We start from the raw sequence: 21,692 nt of genomic DNA, 5'->3' as shown, positions 1-21,692 counted from the left end.
ATACAATAGCCAAAATTTAACAATAAAAAAAAACAAAAAAAAATGAAAAAAAGAAGAAACAAAAACACACAAAACTCAACTATCTACTAATCTAACCTACAACTAACCAGAGTGTATATTTAAGTCTCTTACATGCTCGGAATGTGTTAGCATCAGATATAATAAAACCCGTATTTGTGCGGGATTCCTCCCCCAAGGGGCCCCAGACCAGCCAGGTTTGTAATTTCAATTAACTAAAAGCCCTTGTTAGGATAGCCGAAATATCTGTATTTATGTAATTCAAAAAGGGCTGCCATATTTTATAAAATAATTCGGTCTTTCGGTGCACCATATTTGTAAGGAAGTCAAGGGGAATACATTCCATAATTAGTCTGTGCCAATTTGCAAGTCCAGGGGGGCCCTCAGCCGCCCAGTTCACCAAAATATTTTTCCTTGCACAGAAAGAAAGAATAGAAAATAGTCTCTTCCCGTACGTGTCCAGGGAGGGAAAGTTCGAAAAGCCCAAGAGGAGAGATACAGGGTCCACTTTAATTTCCATTCTTAAAATTTCTGTCAGGGCTTATTCCAGGTTTGATGATCAAGAGGCGTTGGAGAAGGTGCAGTCCATTATGTCAAAGGCTGCAGATGGCTTGATAATGATAAGGAGGGAGATTTACTTTGTCCACTGTCTCATAGAGTGTACTTTGTATCGTTGATAAAATCTGTGGAGGCAGAAAGCTGATGGGAGAGATTCAACATGGATGAAAACATTATGGTGGGTCGAAATTGTTTTCTGATCTTGACCAAATCTGTGAAATAAAATAATGATAAAAATAACCTCCATTATATTGTATATGTTTAGTCACAAAAGCCAGGAGTCTCTACAACAACATCGCAGTTAAAAATGCATGTTTTATTCTTCATTCATGGATTTAGGCTTTTGGTGACGAGCCCTGCTTTATCACCGTCCTGAGTTTTTCATGCAATACCTGATATGATTAGGCAGTTGAGATTCATCCCCATTGATGTGGAGCTGGAGTTATACCAGGTCCAAACCAATTAATTAACCTTCCTAAAAACATCGATGAAGCATTTGAGCCAGTATTTAAATTCTCAATCTGGTAAAGTGGGATTTGATCTACTTAGAAAAGTATAGGATTTCCATAGTTAGGTCACTGGGCTAGAGTTCATCATCTCATCATCTGTTGGTTCTTCTGCTCTCGAGGTGGCATTCAACATTAACAAGCTTCTGACGATTCAGCAAAAAGAAGGCTGGTTCCTGCTGCTCCCTGATAAATCACGGAGGAGGGAGACTGAGTAAGTAATATTTTCTTAACAATCTGTTGCCTCTTGTACTGCAGGATGGAAAGAAAGACCTTTGTATGTATTTAGCAGCTTTTGTAATCTCAGACATTCCAAAGTGCCTTAAAATGGTTAAGTGGTTATGGGAGTGTAATGCCTGTAATGATTTGCTGCTGCATATAGCAAATTACCACAAACAATGGTATGGCAATGACCAGGTAACTTGTTTCCCTGACATTGGTGGAGGGACTTCAGGGAGAAATCTGCTGTTCTTTCAACAATGTCACAGGATCTTTTGCGTCAGACTGAGCAGTTCTATATCTCTGCTGAAAGACAACCCCGCTGACTGTACAGCACTTCCTCAGCACAGCCCTGGAACATTAGCCTAGATTTGAGCCTCATGTTTCTCAACTGTGGGACTTGAACCTTATAGCTCAGAGGTGAGAGTCACCACTATGATTAAACAAACCCTTGCTGTAGAGCAGGAGAAAGTGAGGGCTGCAGATGCTGGAGATCAGAGCTGAAAATGTGTTGCTGGAAAAGCGCAGCAGGTCAGGCAGCATCCAAGGAACAGGAGAATCGACGTTTCGGGCATAAGCCCTTCTTCAGGAATGAGGAAAGTGTGTCCAGCAGGCTAAGATAAAAGGTAGGGAGGAGGGACTTGGGGGAGGGGCGTTGGAAATGCGATAAGTGGAGGGAGGTCAAGTTGAGGGTGATAGGCCGGAGTGGGGTGGAGGCGGAGAGATCAGGAAGAAGATTGCAGGTTAGGAAGGCGGTGCTGAGTTCGAGGGATTTGACTGAGACAAGGTGGGGGGAGGGGAAATGAGGAAACTGGAGAAATCTGAGTTCATCCCTTGTGGTTGGAGGGTTCCCAGGCAGAAGATGTGGCGCTCTTCCTCCAACCGTCGTGTTGCCATGGTCTGGCGATGGAGGAGTCCAAGGATCTGCATGTCCTTGGTGGAGTGGGAGGGGGAGTTAAAGTGTTAGGCTACGGGGTGGTTGGGTTGGTTGGTCCAGGTGTCCCAGAGGTGTTCTCTGAAACGTTCCGCAAGTAGGCGGCCTGTCTCCCCAATATATTGGAGGCCACATCGGGTGCAGCAGATGCAATAGATGATGTGTGTGGAAGTGCAGGTGAATTTGTGGCGGATATGGAAGTGTCCCTTGGGGCCTTGGAGGGAAGTAAGGGGGGAGGTGTGGGCGCAAGTTTTGCATTTCTTGCGGTTGCAGGGGAAGGTGCCGAGAGTGGAGGTTGGGTTGGTGGGGGGTGTGGACCTGACGAGGGAGTCACCGAGGGAGCGGTCTTTTCGGAACACTGATAGGGGAGGGGAGGGAAATATATCCCTGGTGGTGGGGTCCGTTTGGAGGTGGCGGAAATGACGGCGGATGATACGTTGTATATGGAGGTTGGTGGGGTTTTAGGTGAGGACCAGTGGGGTTCTGTCCTGGTGGCGGTTGGAGGGGCGGGGCTCAAGGGCGGAGGAGCGGAAAATTGGAAGAGATACGGTGGAGGGCATCGTCGACTACGTCTGACGGGAAATTGCGGTCCTTGAAGAATGAGGCCATCTGGGTTGTACGGTTTTGGAACTGTTCCTCCTGGGAGCAGATGCAGCGGAGACGAAGGAATTGGGAATATGGGATGGCATTTTTACAGGCGGCAGGGTGGGAGGAGGTGTAGTCTAGGTAGCTGTGGGAGTCGGTCAGTTTATAGCTTGCTGTAGAGCACTCTGGTCCATGCTGGGGGACCATGTATTTCAGATGCAGCATGATAATGTGAATGCAGGTGGCTCACTCAGTGACTTTGACAGATGGATTTGCATACACTTGAATGATTTATCTACACTGTCAAATTGATGCCAACAGAGCAAATTTAAGGCTGCAGCAAACCTCAGGTAAGTGGGATAGCAGCTATAATAAGCTTGTTGTCAATAGTGAAACAGGAATGGAAAGGAAAGAGTACGGGCTTGTCAGCAAACCCAGGCCTGGGATGAAGGTAGAATTACTCTTATCCAACGAATCACACCAAAACTGCTCATGTTTTATCTCAGTTTTAATTTTAATGATTGGACCCAGTGGATTAAGAGGCTGGCCACCCAGTTCTGGCCACCATTAGTGCCCAGTTCCATAAGACTATAAGACGTAGGAGCAGAAATTAGGCTATTCAGCCCATCAAATCTGCTCCATCATTCAATCACGGCTGATAAGTTTCTCCCCATTCTCCCGCTTTCTGACTGTAACCCTTAATCCCCTTGACAGTGAAGAACCTACCTATCACCACCTTCAATATATTCAATGACCTGGCCTCCACAGCCTTCTGGGCAGTGAATGCCATAGATTCACCACTCTCTGGCTGAAGAAGTTTTGCCTTATCTCCTATCCAAAAGGTCTTCACTTTACTCTAAGTTCCTATTCTCATTAAAGAGCACATTCTCATGGCATCTTCTCGGAACCAGGTTGCTGTTGATCTTGGGGAACCTGGAGGCCAATCCAGCTGGGGGAAAGTAGGACAGGAATTGTTGTTGGAGGTGATGGGCTGGTGATGTTATTGCTAGACTATTAATCCAGAGACAGGGACCTGGGTTGGAATCCTGCCATGATGGAATTGGGATTCAGTTTTGAAAAAGCCTCAAATTAAGAGTCCAGTAATGACCCATTAAACTGTTGTCTGTTGTCGGGAAAAGCCAATATGGTTCGCCAGTGTCTTTTAGGGAAGGTAACTGCTGTCCTTACCTGGTCTGGCCAACATACGACCCCAGACCTACAGCAATGTGATTGATTCGTAACTGTCCTCTCGACCATTAGGGATAGGCAATAAATGCTGGCCCAGCCAGTGATGCCCTTGTCCCATGAATGAACAAAATAAAGGAGCAATGGGTGACCTGGGCTTGGGCCAACTGTTGCCCCTATCATTTGGAGAATTCTGCTCCCCTTGACCATATGAAGGTAATTGGGGCACTTGCCATATGCCATTCTGCCATTCCATTTGGGTTCATTGCATGCAGTGGTCACATCTGGATCCCCCTCCTAACCGGCTAAAGAGGCCTGTTTGTGCCAGCGAACCCCAACTGGCAGATGGTAATGGGATTGCCACCTGACTTAGACAGCTGCCCCGACCACCCCAAGGAAGACCCTGGGGCAGTTGCTGGAGGTCACTGACTGTTAAATCTGACTTCTCCATATTAACCCCACTGCTGCTCAGTTTTCACCAGTGGAGAGAGAGTCAAAATCTGCCCCTTGATAAGTAACAAATATTGACAGAATAATACAGATAAGGGAGCAGGGAATAGTGAGATTTCAGGGACATGATCAAAAGACCAAACAGCCTATTTCTGTCCTGCAGAATCCATGTTCATTCCTCTGTGAAGGAACAGAGAGTTGGTGGGACAGCTACATTTGTTGAGTCACAGGTAATATTACTGGATGGAATTTTTGTCTCTTGTGATGTGAGCAATGGTGAGATCATTGAAAAACACGTTGAGAATGAAAATATCTGATTTTTAACATCAAGACGTTTCCTGTTTTACCCCTTCGGGTGGTGACTTCACAATATTATCATTGTGTGGTAAATGCGTTTGTATCTGTTTAAAGCTCTAACTTGCCATAGTCATACTCCACTTCCAATTTTCCCCTCCTTCATCAAAAAACTAGATAACACAAATTCCCAAAATATAAATCAGAGCAAGTTCCTTTTACTAATTTGCCTGGAGGGAGGTGGGCATTGCTGGTAAGATCCCTAGTTGCCCTGGAGAAGGTAATGGTGAGGTGCCTTCTTGAATTGCTGCAGTCCTTGGGCTATAGGGAAACCCACAGTGCAGCTCGGAAGGCCATTGACAGTGAAAGGGCAGAGATCTAGCCCCGAGTCAGGATGGTGTGCGAATTTGAGGGGAATTTGCAGGTGATGACATTTCAATGTATGTGTTACTTTGGTCTCTGGGTCATAGAGGCTTTGGGTTTGGAAGATGCTGTCAGAGGAGCTTTGTCGCGTTGCAGCAGTGCATCTTGTAGATGGTATATATCGCTGTTACTGATACGGCAGATATTTTGATGAGGGCGAGGCCAGATATGTTTTTCTGTTTTGTAGATTCCCTGACCAAACTACTGCAGACCCAGTCTAGCAACCATGGACCCAACCAGTTCAATCAGTATTACTGCTGCTGAGCCACTTTGCATGGTGGACATCGAAGTTTCCCCGCCCAGAGTACATTCTGTGCTCTTGCTTCCTTCAAGTGTTTAACATGGAGAAACATTGATTCATCAGCTGAGGGGTAGGGTAGAGCATGTTTGGGATCCAGTAGGTAGCAATCAATAGGATATTTCCTTCCCCATATTTCCTTGACCTGATGCTGTGAGATTTCATGGGGTCTTGACGTCCCAAGACAGTTCCCTCCAAGTGTATACCTCTGTGCCATCATCTATGTTGGGTTTGACCTGCTGGTGAGAGAGAGAACATCCCATGAGAATGACTATGTCAAGTAATTACTTTACTACTCCGTGAGACAGCTCTCCAAATCTTAGCACAAGTCCCTGATGTTCGTAAGGAGAACATTGCAAGATTGGCAGGTCTATGCTTGCCTTTACGGTTTATAGCACCAAAGTTGATGTCAGGTGGCCTGTCTAGTTTCATTCCTTCCCTTAGACTTTATAATTGTTTGGTAAAAACAATAACTGCAGATGCTGGAAACCAGATTCTGGATCAGTGGTACTGGAAGAGCACAGCAATTCAGGCAGCATCCAACAAGCAGCAAAATCGACGTTTCGGGCAAAAGCCCTTCATCAGGAATAAAGGCAAAGAGCCTGAAGTGTGGAGAGATAAGCTAGGGGAGGGTGGGGGTGGGGAGAGAGTAGCATAGAGTACAATGGGTGAGCGGGGGAGGAGATGAAGGTGATAGGTCAGGGAGGAGAGGGTGGAGTGGATAGGTGGAAAAGGAGCTAGGCAGGTCGGACAAGTCCGGACAAGCCAAGGGGACAGTGCAGAGCTGGAAGTTTGAAACTAGGATGAGGTGGGGAAGGGGAAATGAGGAAGCTGTTGAAGTCCACATTGATGCCCTGGACAGAACGCCCTTGGTGCTCACCTTCCACCCTACAAACCTCCGCATAAACCAAATCATCCGCCGACATTTCCGCCACCTCCAAAAAGACCCCACCACCAGGGATATATTTCCCTCCCCACCCCTTTCCGCCTTCCGCAAAGACTGTTCCCTCCGTGACTACCTGGTCAGGTCCACGCCCCCCTACGACCCACCCTCCCATCCTTGCACTTTCCCCTGCCACCGCAGGAACTGTAAAACCTGCGCCCACACCTCCTCCCTCACCTCTGTCCAAGGCCCTAAAGGAGCCTTCCATATCCATCAAAGTTTTACCTGCACATCCAACAATATCATTTATTGTATCCGTTGCTAACGATGCGGTCTCCTCTACATTGGGGAGACTGGGCGCCTCCTAGCAGAGCGCTTTAGGGAACATCTCCGAGACACCCGCACCAATCAACCAAACCGCCCCGTGGCCCAACATTTCAACCCCCCCTCCCACTCTGCCGAGGACATGGAGGTCCTGGGCCTCCTTCACTGCCGCTCCCTCACCACCAGACGCCTGGAGGAAGAACACCTCATCTTCCGCCTCGGAACACTTCAACCCCAGGGCATAATGTGGACTTCAACAGCTTCCTCATTTCCCCTTCCCCCACCTCATCCTAGTTTCAAACTTCCAGCTCCGCACTGTCCCCTTGACTTGTCCGGACTTGTCCGACCTGCCTAGCTCCTTTTCCACTTATCCACTCCACCCTCTCCTCCCTGACCTATCACCTTCATCTCCTCCCCCACTGGCCTATTGTACTCTATGCTACTCTCTCCCCACCCCCACCCTCCCCTAGCTTATCTCTCCACGCTTCAGGCTCTCTGCCTTTATTCCTGATGAAGGGCTTTTGCCCGAAACGTCGATTTCGCTGCTTGTTGGATGCTGCCTGAATTGCTGTGCTCTTCCAGCACCACTGATCCAGAATTTATAATGGTTTGATATAACTGAGTGGCTCTTTGCCTATTTCAGCCTGGGTCAGGATGGCAGGTTTCCCTCCTTAAAAGACATTAGTGGATTAAATGGCTTTTTATGATACTCATCATTGGTCACATAGACGACAGCTTTAAGGCCTAGTTGGCACAATGGTTAACGCTGCTGTCTCACAACAACAGAGATCAGGCTTCGATTCCAGCCTTTGGTAACCATCTCTGTGGAGTTTGCACATTCTCCCTGCATAGGTTTCCACTGAGTGTTCTGGTTTCCTCCCACAGTCTGATGATATGCCGGTTGGGTGGATTAGCCGTGCTAAATTGCCCTGTGGCATCCAGGGATGTACAGATGAGGTGAGCTAGTCTTTGGATTATGGGGATATAGTGCAATGCTCTTCAGAGGGTCAGTGCAGGCTTGATGGGTCAAAATGACCTCTTTCTGTAGGGCATTCTATGAAGTTTCATTGAACTTAAATTTCAGCACCTGCTGTGGTGGATTTGAGGATTTAGAGACATAGAGATGTACAACACGGAAACAGATCCTCTGCTGAAACTCATCCATGCCGAGCAGATATCCTAATTTAGTCTAGTCCCATTTGCCAGCATTTGGCCCATATACATCTAAACCCTTTCTATTCATATACCCAGCTAGATGCCTTTTAAATGTTGTAATTCTACCACCTCCACCACTTCCTCTGGCAGCTCATTCCATACACGCAACACCCTCTGCATGAAAAAATTGCCCCTTAGGTCCCTTTTAAATTTTTCCCCTCTCACCTTAAACCTATGTCCTTTAGTACTGGACTCCTATACCCCCCCAAGGAAAATACCTTGTCTATTTACAAAGTTAAAAATCACACAACACCAGGTTATAGTCCAACAGGTTTAATTGGAAGCACACTAGCTTTTGGAGCGATAGATGAAGGAGCGTCGCTCCGAAAGTAGTGTGCTTCCACTAAAACCTGTTGGACTATAACCTGGTGTTGTGTGAGTTTTAACTTTGTACACCCCAGTCCAACACCGGCATCTCCAAATCATTGTCTATTTACCGTATTCCTGCCCCTCATGATTTTATAAACCTCTATAAGGTCACCCCTCAGTCATCGCTCCAGGGAAAACAGCCCCAACCTCTCCCTATGGCTCAAACATTCCAACCCTGGCAACATCCTTGTAAATCTTTCTGAACACTTTCAAGTTTCACAACATCCTTCTGATAGGAGCGTGGCCAGAATTGCACGCAATATTCCAAAAATGGCCTAACCATTGTGCTGTACAGCCACAATATGAACTCCCAACTCCTATACTCAATACTTTGCCCTGTAAGAAAGAGGATAAGTTAACTATAGTTAACCAGGGAAGTTGGTGGTGCCATAAAATTGAAACAAAAAGCAGATGATGTGGCAATGTTTATTGGTAATATAGAAAATTTGGAATATTTTAAAAACCAAGAGAAAGAAATGACCCAAATTGATAACAACGGAGGAGAAGATATTCAGTACTTTGATGCTAATCTTGCAGGTAATATCAAAATGGACAATAAGAGCTTCTTGTAGAAAAGGGAAGACAGAAGCCAAAGTCAATATAGAACCCTTAGAGAATACGCTAGGAGAACAATAATGGGGAACTAGGAAGTGGCAGAGACACTGAATGAAGATTTTTTCAGAAGTCTTCACATTAGAAGACATAACAGCATTCCAAAATTATGAAATAATCAAGATGCTAAAGGAGGAGAGGAAATAAATACAATAACTATCACTGGAGAAAAAGTGCTCGGGAAACTAATGGGGCTAAAGGCCAATAAACTACAGAAAGAGTGGATGAACTGGCATCATCTCAGAGTTAAGACAAGAGACGAGGAACTTTTTCTCTCCAGGAGTAGTGAATCTGTGGAATTCTTTACTCCAGAGTGCTGGAGAGGTTGGTTTATTAAATAAATTCAGGCTGAGATAGACTGATTTTTAATCAGTATGGGGCAAAGACAGGTAAGTGGATTATCAGATCAGCCATGATCTCAATGAATGGCAGAACAGACTCAATGGGCTGAATGGCCTACACCTGCTCTGATGTCTTGTGATCTTATACTAATAATCTTCTCAGAATCTTCAGATTCTAAACATCCTAGGGAATTGGAAATGCCCATGTGACACATTTGCTTACAGAGACAAAACAAAGGTCACAATAGGCCAGTTAGCTTAACATTTATTATTAGAAAAATGTTAGTGCCTGTTATAAAGGATGTAAAAGCAGAGCATTTAGAAAGACATTATATGATCAAGGAGAATCAGCATGGCTTCATGATTGGAGAATCAAGCCTGACAAATTTATTACAATTCTTTGAGGTGATAAGTAGGATAGATAAAGAGGAAGCCAAGGATTTAATACATTTTGATTTTCAGAAGACATTTGATAAGGTTCTATACATAAGGTTACTCAATACGATAAGAGCCCAGGGTGTTGGAGATGGCACATTAGGATGGATGGATGATTTGTAAACTAATAGAAGACAGAGTTAGGATAAGAGGGCCTTTTCTCAGATGGCAACCTGTAACAAATGCCACATGGACCAGTGCTGAGCAAGAATTATTTACAATATATATTAATGACTTAAGTGAATGTACAATAGCCAAGTTTATGATGACATAAAGATAAGTGGAAAGGCAAGTGGTAATGATGACTCATACAGTCTGTAGAGGGTTCTAAACAAGTGAGTGGGCAGAACCTTGGTAAATGGAATATAAAGTGGGAAAATGTGAGGTTTTTCACTTGGCAGGAGGAACAAGGGGAGCTGAATATTATTTAACTAGAGAAAGACTGTAGAAAGTTACAGATCAGAGGGAGTTGGAAGTCATTGTTCATTAAGCCACAAAAAGTTAGCATCAAAGTCCAACAGGTAATAGGGAAAGCAAATGGAACGTTGGCTTTTATTTGCAAGAGAATGGAGAATGAAAGTAGGTCTTGCTAAAGCAATACATGAGAATAGTCAGATCTCAATGCCAATATATATTGGCATTGAGGGAGTCCAGTGAAGGATCACTAACCTGATTGCAGGATGGATGGACTGTCTTATGAGGAAATGCTGACTAGGTTGGGTCTGTACTCTTACAAGAATGGGGCAACCTTATTGAAATGTGCATGATACTAAGGGAATTTGACAGGGTACAGGTGGAAAGGTTATTTCCCCTTATGTGAGGGTCTAGGACCAGAGGTCAAAATCTCAGAAAAAGGAGTTGCCCATTTAAGATAAGGATGATTTTTTTTTCTCTGAGAAGGTAAGGCCTATAAAGGCTGGGTCATTATATATTCATTAATCAGTAAGGAAATCAAGGTTATGGGGATAATACAGGAAAGTGAAGTTAGGGATTATCACATCAACCTTGATCTCATTGAACGATGGAACTGACTTGATGGGCTGTGTGGTCTATTTCTGCTCTCACATAGCTTCTGCCAATGGAATCACTGAGCAGTCTATGGAGTGGCATGTCAGTTATCCATCCAGTGGCACGTGTGGCATCAGTTTAGATGGCAGGCACTCTACTCTGCATGTGCTTCACGTGAATGGTTATGTGCGAAACTCAAAGAAGAGCATCCTGTGGAGTCAGGGCCTTGTCGTATTCCAGTCTGGAGAGTTCGCATTCATCAATCAGGCTCTTGGTCGTACTCAAGTCTGGAGATCCATATTCTTGCAACATGGGGTCCTGCAGGACAAGTCTGGGGAGCAGTTGAGAGAAACATCATTCTAGGCTTGGGCCAATTTTTCTTCCAGCAAGCCAAAGGGAGAGATTGAGAGTGATCGAAGTGACTGGAAGATTGCTCAGTTCCTTTGCATTATCCGGAGAAGTTGTGAGGTGTTTTCAATGAGTGTATAGGAAGCACAGAGCGCAGAAAGGGTTGAAGAGGTCATTAAGTGAGCATAATGCTTGTGATACTGAGAGTTGTAGTCTGTGAGCCATGTGCAATGACAGAGCTGGAGTGAGTGCTGGTGCTGGTAATGTAGGGAACTGTGACAAGATGATGGCACCTATTCTTGGGGAGTACAGAAGAATATTGACCTGCGCAGCACTGCTTCCACTTCAATTAGGGCAATACTGACCCAAGCTGCAATGTATGTGTGTGCTGCTGTGTCCTGAAACGTCTACATTTAAGGGAATACAAGACAGTCCATGCAACCTGTCTTTATAACTTAATCCTTTTAACCTCAGTATCTTTCTGATGATTATTGACTTGACCCCCTTCAAGGGTAACATATCTTTCCTGGGCTGTGGAGCCTAGATCGGCATGCACAATCCGAGCAGGATTCTAACACTTTATACAAAGCTTTGTGATTCAATAGAGCTTGCTCAAAAAGAGGATTTCAAAAACAGGATGTATTACTAGAATGCTGCCAAAATATGTTTCAAGATTTAAAGGCCATTGCTGAATTTGTACCTGAGTAAAATCAGCTAATTCTTTTTCATTTCTCAATTGTAAGATTACTGCATAATGGATGTGCATTTTAATTAAACAACAAAGTGATAACAGGGCAATGGAAGATAGTGACAGAAAGAAGTTGTAGAATTCAGGCTGTAACGGAGTGATTACGTCTACTAAATGACTGTTTCAAGACAGACAAAAGGTTTTATTATAACTCTGACCAAAGCAAATCCAGCCTTCGGATAGTAGTGACGTGCTGGAGAGGATCAGCCATTACCTTACAATGTTGTTGTGTGGGTCATGGATGATGCATCCTACACAAAGCTTCAGTGACAGTCATCAAATGATGAGTCATCTCACTTCAGCTACTGGAGACATCTTCCCAAATTACACTGTAAAACGAGCTTCAAAGTGAGGCTGTGATGGGCCATCTCTGGGGTTTGCCCTCATCTCAGAAGAAAATGCAAATTTAATCTCTTAGTCATACATGCCCAGCGTCATTTTAAATCATTTTTATGCTTAAATTTAACGTGACATTTTCCCATTCATTCTCTCCCATGATTTCAGTCATCTTCTACCCCACTCCCTTCTCCCACCATTTCACCCTTTGCCTTGAATCCCAACAGTGTGGAAGCAGGCCATTTGGTTCCTCAAGTCCACACCAACCATCCAAAGAGCTTTCCATCCCCCCATCCCCCCATCCTATCCCTGCATTTCCCATGGCTAATCCACCTAGCCTGCACATCCTTGAACACAATGGGGTAATTTACCATGGCCAATCCACATAACCTGCACATCTTTGGACTGTGATTTGGAGGAGCCAGTGTTTGACTAGGGTGGACAAAGTTAAAAATCTCACAACACTAGGTTATAGTCCAGCAGGTTTATTTGGAAGCACTAGCTTTCGAAGCGCTTCAAAAGCTAGTGCTTCCAAATAAACCTGTTGGACACAAACCTGATGTTGCATAATTTTCATCATTGGACTGTGGGAGGAAACTAGAGCACCCAGAGGAAACCCACACAGACATGGAGAGAATGTACAATGTCCTCACAGGCAGGCATCCAAGGGTGGAATCAAACACAGGTCCTGGTACTGTGAGACAGCAGTCTAAACCACTGAGCCAGAGATTCCAGTTACCAGACAGGAAGGCAAACTGGTCTCTCAAACAGTGTATGAGAATGATGTGTGAGAAATAAAGCTCACTCACTTCAATAATTGCAGTCTGAGACGAAAATCTGAATCAGTAGTGTCCTTTATTGTTACACTTGCAAGTGGGTGCAATGTCTAGTGCCGGGCAAGGCAGAGAACATATACACGGTTGAAACTTCATTGCTGGAACAGCACAGCAGGTCAGGCAGCATCCAGGGAACAGGAGATTCGATGTTTCGGGCACAGGCCCTTCTTCAGGAATGAGAGAGAACATATACACACCAAATTCAACAAACTCTCGAAATTTATATAATTTGGGTCCCTACATATTTTTTCTTATTTCATTGTTCCCCCCCTGCTTACATCATTCATTTCCCTAAGACTGATCCCACCACCCCTGCTTATCCGGCCTTGTCCGTGATAGAATGCTTATCTCTGGCCTCATAAGGTCGTTTGATGTCATCCCACTGCAGGTCATTGTTAGGCATGTTCTTTCTTCATCAGTATCTACCCATCTGGGCTTCTCCTGAGACCACTCTAATCTTTATGACCTCTTTAATTAGGGTTTGTTCCTGTGTCTCTGTAAAAGTGGAAAATCTACTGTTTGTACAGGCTTTCTAGCTTGACCGCATCCCCTCACAACATCTTATCTATTTGCCCATAATATCTACCATTTCTTTGCTGTCACATTTCATGCTGACATATAGTTTTAGCTAATACAAAAACAATTATATATTTCCTCCACATAGTTTCCATTCTTGTTGACTCAGCTCTTGGCTAAAACAATTACACACTGATGTGAGTTCATTTACTCCGTATTAGAAATTATAATTGCAGAAATAATATTAATTTACCTATATCCCACAGATGCTAGACAGCAGCCCGGCTGTTCTTCCCCACAGGAAAATATGCAGGTTCTATTCTTCTGCTCAAACTTCTGTTCATCAAAGTCAGAGACGATACTTAGAATTGGAACATTTCAATTGCTTTGTATCAAGGTTGGGTGAAGATGATTAGATGTAAATCCTTCCTACATCCCACTTGATGGGTCTGTGCCTTTAAGAGATGTGGTCTGTCTTGCTTCTCTTGCAGAGGGGTGTTGCAGTGGTGCCGAAATATCTCCTTCAATCAGGCCGTCGGGAAATAGTGTTGATTCCCCCTGGATGTTTTGTTAGGACAAAAGATTCTTGAGTGGGTGGGGTCAGGCTCATACAGACCCAAAAAGATTTTGGGTTGGCTTTGGCTGGCAGCTGGAGTTGAAAGCTTGAGTTCTCTGCTGCTGGACTGAACTCTTAGACAGAGGCTTCCTCTTAAAAATCAGAAAGGGGCAGATAATACATTATTTTGTTAAGTATTTTATGCCAGTACATTTTGTCATATTTTAACTATGTAGTAACAGTAAATTGTGATTTGCTTAAAGCTTAACGGTGGACTAGTTGAATCATATCTGGAACAGAGACTGAGCCTTGCCTTTATATAGTCATAGTCATAGTCCTGACTTGGGATTATGGGAAGAATTTGAAAGTCAGCTGACAGCCCGTGCTACTATGAGGGGTGGACTGAATTGGGGCAGAGTGGGCCGTCTGGCCCTCACTACTGGATTGGCCACCTGCTCCAGCAGTCCCAGCAACATTAAATGCTTGGTACTGGATTCCCAGTCCCAGGCTTAAGGCCCCATTGTTTCTGGGACCCTGGTAAAGCTGGGGGGGACTGGATGGAGAAGGTTTGAATCTCTTAGAAATGCAGCGCTGAACGGATGGGTTTTAAAGTCGAAACCAGGAGAAAGGAAGGAGAATTACTACCTTCTGAGCCCTCAACCCACAACTGGTAATCTCTTTTAAAAACATTCACAAAATAGCGGGCTGCCTCTCCCCATGCCTGTCCACGTCAACCTCGTCATGGCATTGGCAGGGTAAAATTGGGGTCAGTTGTGCTTTTAACAGGCTCAGTTGATCATTAATTATTTATTCAGATATGGTGGGTAGGCTGCAAGGTTTTATGGCTATCCACTGCCTGCATTCTAAGGGTCAGCTATAATGTACATGGCACTCACCCAGTAATACGAGCCTGTCACACCCTGCCCCATCCATGGTTAGAATTGGCAGGTCAGTACAGTGTTGTATTGTCAGAGGTTCTGCCTGTGGGATGAGACACTACATGGAGATACCCATCAATCTGCCCAGCTGGACAAGAAAGATCCTACGGCAGTGTGTACAAGAGCATTGTAAAGTCCCTGATGTACAATACTGGCTAAAATTGATACTTCAGCCAATACAATGAAAATGGATAATCTGATAATTATCACTGTTTATGGGACCTCTTCTTAGAAGTGCCTAAATTGCCTGGTGACACTGACCAATTTGCAATTCCCTCATTACAACATTTTAAAAAATTCATCAATGGGATTTGGCGTCACTGTGCAGACCAGATTTATTGGCCATCTCTAATTGCCTGCTGAGCTGTTAAGAGTCAACCACATTGTTGTGGGTCTAGAGTCATACGTAGACCAGACCTGATAAGGATGGCAGTTTCTTTCCGTAACAGACATTAGCGAGCCGATGGGTTTTTTTGACAATTGACACTGCACTTAAAAGTACATGATTTGAGATCTCTTGAAGATATAAGTCCATTGGAGAAATGGAATTTATTTTTTAATAAAAATTACTCCTGATACCTGTTTTACTAAAATAGTAATGGAAAAGTTACTGTTAGTTTTAGTTGCTTAACAGAAAACATTTATAAAATTTGTGGTATACTCAAACAATTCTTAAGTCACACAACACCAGGTTATACTCCAACAGGTTTATTTGAAATCACATGCTTTTGTAGCGCTGCCCTTTCATCAGGTGACTTCACCTGATAAAGGGGCAGTGCTCCGAAAGATTCTTATTTGAAATAAACCTGTTTGGACTATAACCTAGTGTCGTGTGACTTCTGATTTTGTTCCCCCTAGTTCAACACTGGAATCTCCACATCACAAAAAATTCTTGTCCTGCCTATCTTTGACCTCTAGGTCTCCCTTGCTGCTTGATGACTTGCCACTTTCACTTCCTGCTAATAACTTTGGAAAGGTTAATAATGATTATTATGTTAAGTGGACTCACTTCCCTTAAAATCTAAACAATGAAAAACCATGTGAATGTGTTAACCATTTATTCACCAATGTTGCCATTATTCGACTGGTATCAGTTTTAGAAATGTGTTGCTGGAAAAGCGCAGCAGGTCAGGCAGCATCTAGGGAACAGGAGAATCGACGTTTCGGGCATTAGCCCTTCTTCAGGAATTTCCTGAAGAAGGGCTAATGCCCGAAACGTCGATTCTCCTGTTCCCTAGATGCTGCCTGACCTGCTGCGCTTTTCCAGCAACACATTTCCATCTCTGATCTCCAGCATCTGCAGACCTCACTTTCTCCTCAATGGTATCAGTTTTACAATGGTATGGTTTTAATGTGAATTTGTTCACTCTCGGATGACAACATGTACTTTTTCATGTATGTGCTGTACTCTGGGGCAGGAGGTCCAGAGGGGTGCAGTGGTGTTGTCCCTACCTCAAGGTCAGACGTTCACGTCCCATTTCCAGATTTCAAGGCCAAGGAAGGTGTGTCGTATTACAGCCAAACAGGTTGAGGATCCAACCCGTAAATCCTTCTGATACTCCCACAGTGGCACGGAAGAACATCAGGGATTCCTGATCAGCCAGAACCATGTGGTAGCTACAGCGTAACAGCCTCCTCAAGTTAAAAAGGCTCCACGTGCAGGTTCCTTCCCATAAGCAAGTGTCATCCATCAAACCATAGAACATAGCAGTAGGAGTAGGTCATTCAACCCTTCAAGTCTGCTACGCCATTCAATGTGATCATGTCTGATTATCCACCTCAGTAACTTGTTCCCAGTTTCTCCCAGTTTCTGAGGGGCTAGCACACACCAGTGCATAGCAGGGATGTTGATCAACCTGATTGGCTGTGTTGTGAACACATCTTCCTTGTCCAACTAATCCTGGAGGGAAACTTTAACCTGTATCTTCTTGCTCAGAGGCAGGAACACTAGATGTTACACTGCGTAACCGCCTCTCTATAGTCATGTTCCAGCTACAAACTATCAGCTAGATAGTCCTTGAATCTGTCAGTGTGTATTGTTGACTAGATTGATGTAGGGAAAATATTTTGAATCTGTTGTTGAAATATGTCGTTCACGTGCATTTGACGTGGATTCCCTTAGTGTTAGCTTTGTTCTTCTATTTCAGTTTCCTAAAAAAGTCATCATTGCTCATTCCTGGATCCAAGTCTGAAATCAAGCCTGATTATTTGGGGGGGGGGTTCCTACAATTGTTTTGCCTGCTCCTCCTGGGTTATATCTAATTGAGGAATTATTTGTTGTGGAACCTGATAGTTCTTGACCCGTTGATATCATTGGAATGTGAATCAGGCGGTTTCTGAACTGAAACCTTCTACCAGATTTCTATGAAGATGTAACCACCCTAGTGGGTGATCCCAGACTGACCTACTTAACACTCAAGTACTATCTCTAAATTGATTATCTGTAAAAGATCATGAAACAAATTTTTAATTTTCAAATTTGACTGTAATTTACTCCTTTTTTGTATGATTTCAAAATGTCTGGTTCTTCAGATAATTAAAGCTATCAGAATTGGTGATAAGATCAGGGGCCCTGCTCTAAATGAGAAGCAGGCATCTACTAATAAGCAGAATCATTTTTTTTCTGCTGGAAGACTGACACATTGAAATGTGCAATCAGTTTCTATACATAGCTATTTCTCTGTCTTGCCAGATTCCAGGATTCCCTCTGACCTCCCAAACTCTCAGCTCTTTGCTTGAAATGTGTGAAATTGACTTGCAGCATTTCCTGACAGCAGGAGTGAAACTCCCCCCCACCCCCCCAGGACTCCCCCCAACCTCCCCCACCCCCGCCATGAAGGTTGTCAACCTCTTCAATTGGGACTTGCTGGTTTTGCTTCTCCTGAGACTAACAGCTGTGCGCCGATCTTCTTGGCATTTACACTAGTAAAACTGGATCTCTGGTGCAGTTCTCAATGGAACTGGAATAAGGCATACAACCTCTTGTGGTTGAAAAAAAAATCATAGAATCCTAGAATTTTACAGTACAGAGGGAGGCCATTTGACCCATTGTGTTTATATGAGCTCCTGAAAGAGCTACCCAGCTAGTCCCATTCTCCAGCCCTGTAACTTCATCACTTTCAAATACAATCCAGCTCTCTTTTGAAACTTCATATACAATCCATCTCCAACACTTTCCCAGTCAGCGTATTCCAAATCCTAACAACTTTCTGAGCAAATGTTCTGCCATTCAAAAGATCGTGGTTGCTTTTATCGTAACTGCACATTCCTTGATTTCGTCATCCTTAATACTCTTAACAATATCCATCTCAGCCTTGAAGTTTTCAAGATGTGCCGTACAATTCCTTTATGAGATCTTGCAACCTTATTTGACATGTTTCACCCTTACAGCAATGACTAAAATTAAAAATTACCTCATTGGCTTTGATGTACATTTTGAGTCATCCTCGGAGTATGAATGTTGTGACTATAAATGCGAGCTCTCTATTTTCTGCTTCCTATAATGAGAAAAAGCAGACTGGGTTATCATAGATACCAATGAAAGGCTAAAAGGTTTCTTTGTAAACCTCTGCCAGTAAAGATGCTAAGAAGTGGCCAAGATGGTGCCTTATGCTGAAACATTGATTTAGCCTGGTGTTTAACTTTGGTGAAGGGGTTGAAGCTTGTGCGAGAGACGGTATCTTTGGTTATTCATGCTCATCAAGCAGGCTGGAGATGCCATTTTGGTGATGAGCACTTGATCTTCCCACCCTCTTATAACAGTGATCACATGATTGGGATTAAAATAGTCAATGTTAAGTATTTCTTGCACTAGCTAAAGATTTACCACTTCTTACCATTCACCCAGTTCTGGAGGTTTGATGAGGTCTTTTGAAACACATTGGGAGATATTCTGGTATCATTGGTCAAGACTTCACAAAATGTTGATCAACATTTATTTTCAACTAGTTGATATTCTGTTGCACAGGGTACCATATAGGAACACTCAAAGAAAGGGTCATTGTCAGCTCGGTTGGAGTCCCACATGGTCTGCATTGGAAATGGGGCGAGGTCATGAAGCCAGGCAAAGGGAGGGATAGGAAGGCCAGTTGTCCCCCTTCCATCCTGTGGGTACAAAACATATCTCCTCCTCAGGTTCTGAACCAGGACCTTCAGTGCCATATCCAAGAATCTGTGCACCCACTCCCTTGGTCCCTGAATGATCCTGAAAAATGCTACTGTCTGCCAGCCAGAACATTCTACACCTTTAGTAGGAGCAAGGTTTAAGGTACTCACTTCTGCAGCTCTTGAAGAGTTGCATCTCATCAACTTGGGGTGCTAAAGTTAGAGGTGTCTGTTTGTCAACCTCCAGACAAGTTCAAGTTATGAAAATCAGCAATGAGGCACAAATTTGCATGCGGAGTCCATACTTACAAACAGACGTGTCTTATTAGTACTGCCATTCTCACCATTTCCACAACATTACATTCTACTATGTGTTCTCCTCTGCACCTCCACAGCGTCTTCTCTATAACCAGCCTGACACAGTTTGTTGGAAATGCTCCCCTGCTGACCTGGTTCAGAGAACACAAAATGAACTTAAAATTTAGCAACACAGGAATCAATATAGTTCTTTATGGTAAGATAATAACAGAGCAATTTGTTAAATGGAATCACAGAGTCATAGAGATGTACAGCACAGAAACAAACCCTTCGGTCCAACCCGTCCATGCTGACCAGATATTCCAACCCAATCTAGTCCCACCTGCCAGCACCCGGCCCATATCCCTCCAAACCCTTCCTATTCATATGCCTTTTAAATGTTGCAATTGTACTAGCCTCCACTACTTCCTCTGCCAGCTCATTCCATTCATGTACCACCCTCTGCGTGAAATAGTTGCCCCTTAGGTCTCTTTGATATCTTTCCCCTCTTATCCTAAACCTATGCCCTCTAGTTCTGGACTCCCCCACCCCAGGGAAAAGATTTTGTCTATTTACCCTATCCATGCCCCTCATGATTTTGGAAACCTCTACAATGTCACCCCTCAGCCGCCGACGCTCCAGGGAAAGCATCCCCAGCCTATTCAGCCTCTCCCTATAGCTCAAATCCTACAAACCTGGCAACATCCTCGTAAATCTTTTCTGAACCCTTTCAAGTTTCACAACATCTTTCCGATAGGAAGGAGATGAGAATTGCAGCAAAATTCCAACAGTGGTCTAACCAATGTCCTGTACAGCCGCAGCATGACCTCCCAACTCCTGTACTCAGTTCTCTGACCAATAAAGGGAAGCATACCAAACGCCTCCTTCACTATCCTATCGACCTGCGACTCCACTTTCAAGGAGCTATGAACCTGCACTCCAAGGTCTCTTTGTTCAGCAACATTCCCTAGCCAACCAAATACAAAACAAATCACAGGTTGATCCCTTGATAGTAGGTTTATTTGCAAGATGCAGCCTTACAAATCTCTGCCTTTTAACTACAGTCTCAGTGCCCCAGCTGAACCTCTCTGTTTGTGTTCTATCAAACTGTTCCGAAATGTTATCACACACTACTGGAGCAGGTGGGACTTGAACCCAGGTCTGTTGACTCCAAGGTAGGGATGCAGCCATTGTCTCATAGGAACTCAAATTGATGGTAAAAGGAAGTTTAGCAGATATTTCTCATCAACCTGTTCAGAGATGTCATCACCACACCTCTGTAGCAGATTAGAAACGAACCTGGGACTTCTGGCTCAGAGGTAGGGACATCATTAGTGAACAACAAGAGCCCCATTTGTGCTCTCAGTCCTTAATCAATCCACATCTGTCACCTTTGTATCTTTAACACCGCCATCTACTGACTGTTAACTGACTCTGCTAGGATGCTTTGTTTGGTGATGATCTCATTGTAGCCAGTGAAGAAAGAATAGAATGGACTCTGAAGCTGCTTCCCTGCCCAGTTCACATGACAGGTATTGTGGGATTTGCTGGGAAAATAATTCAACTTTACAGATTGAATTAAGCAGTTTTGTCAATTTTATAGTTCTTGTTAAAGGAGCACATTATGTTTAAAGGGACCCACTTATTGCATGCAGTGTGTAAAGTTAAAGACAATTTATGTAGTCCTCCATATTGTCCATTGTCGAAGCTTCTTTTAGAACGTTGGCTGTAAAGCACTTTGGGCATCCTGTGAAGTGAGTTCATTGTTATAATAAAGTGTTTCCAATTTACAAGGTTGTAACAGGAAACAATGTCATTGTAACTTCCCTCATTATAGCAACAACAATCCAAAAGGTACTTAATTGGCTATATATCACATCAGATAAATGTCAGTTCTTTCTTTCCTCATTCATTGAAACAAGGAAACATAGAAATAAAGCATAATCCCTTCTTCATTACTGTATGTACTTAAAACCCCTAGCTGTACTCTGTGAAGACTGACGGTACTAAAACACGTAATTCTTGCTTGGCGCTAAGTAGCGATGAATGGTTTCTCAGTGTTTTGTTACCAGCTCAGCAATAAATTCAAGAGTTTCTGTGAAAAGAGAAGTGTTCAACCAATCTCTGAGAAGACCTGAGCACAGCCTCTCGATTAATGGTTGTTATCAAAATAGAGGAATCAGTTCAATACTTCCTCATTGACAGGTCAGATCTATGATGTACAAAAGTGTGAGAATTGTGGAAATGGAGAAGAATTCTGATCACAAAAGAACACTGGAGTTTGCTTATTGCAGCAGCAATCTGCATCTGTGTAGCAATGTAAGATGTTGATCACTGGCTCGGTGTAATTAGGTCA

The 21,692-nt window shown here is 43.8% G+C and overlaps 1 protein-coding gene across 1 annotated transcript in view; it reads left to right on the top strand.

Moving 5' to 3' along the window:
• rasa4 (RAS p21 protein activator 4) overlaps window positions 1-21,692 on the top strand; it is a 267,884-nt gene that overhangs the window by 188,193 nt on the left and 57,999 nt on the right. Inside the window, exon 8 of the mRNA XM_087977519.1 lies at window positions 1,205-1,296. Coding sequence (XP_087833645.1) covers window positions 1,205-1,296 — 92 coding nt within the window. The remainder of the gene's footprint in view (window positions 1-1,204; window positions 1,297-21,692) is intronic.

Source organism: Chiloscyllium plagiosum, unplaced genomic scaffold (genome assembly GCF_037043375.1).
Source record: "Chiloscyllium plagiosum isolate Xiang-an unplaced genomic scaffold, Cpla_swu_hap1 HiC_scaffold_31, whole genome shotgun sequence".
NCBI lineage: Eukaryota > Metazoa > Chordata > Chondrichthyes > Orectolobiformes > Hemiscylliidae > Chiloscyllium > Chiloscyllium plagiosum.
Note: the sequence above shows the minus strand (reverse complement) of the source record. Positions and strands in the feature narration are given on the sequence as shown.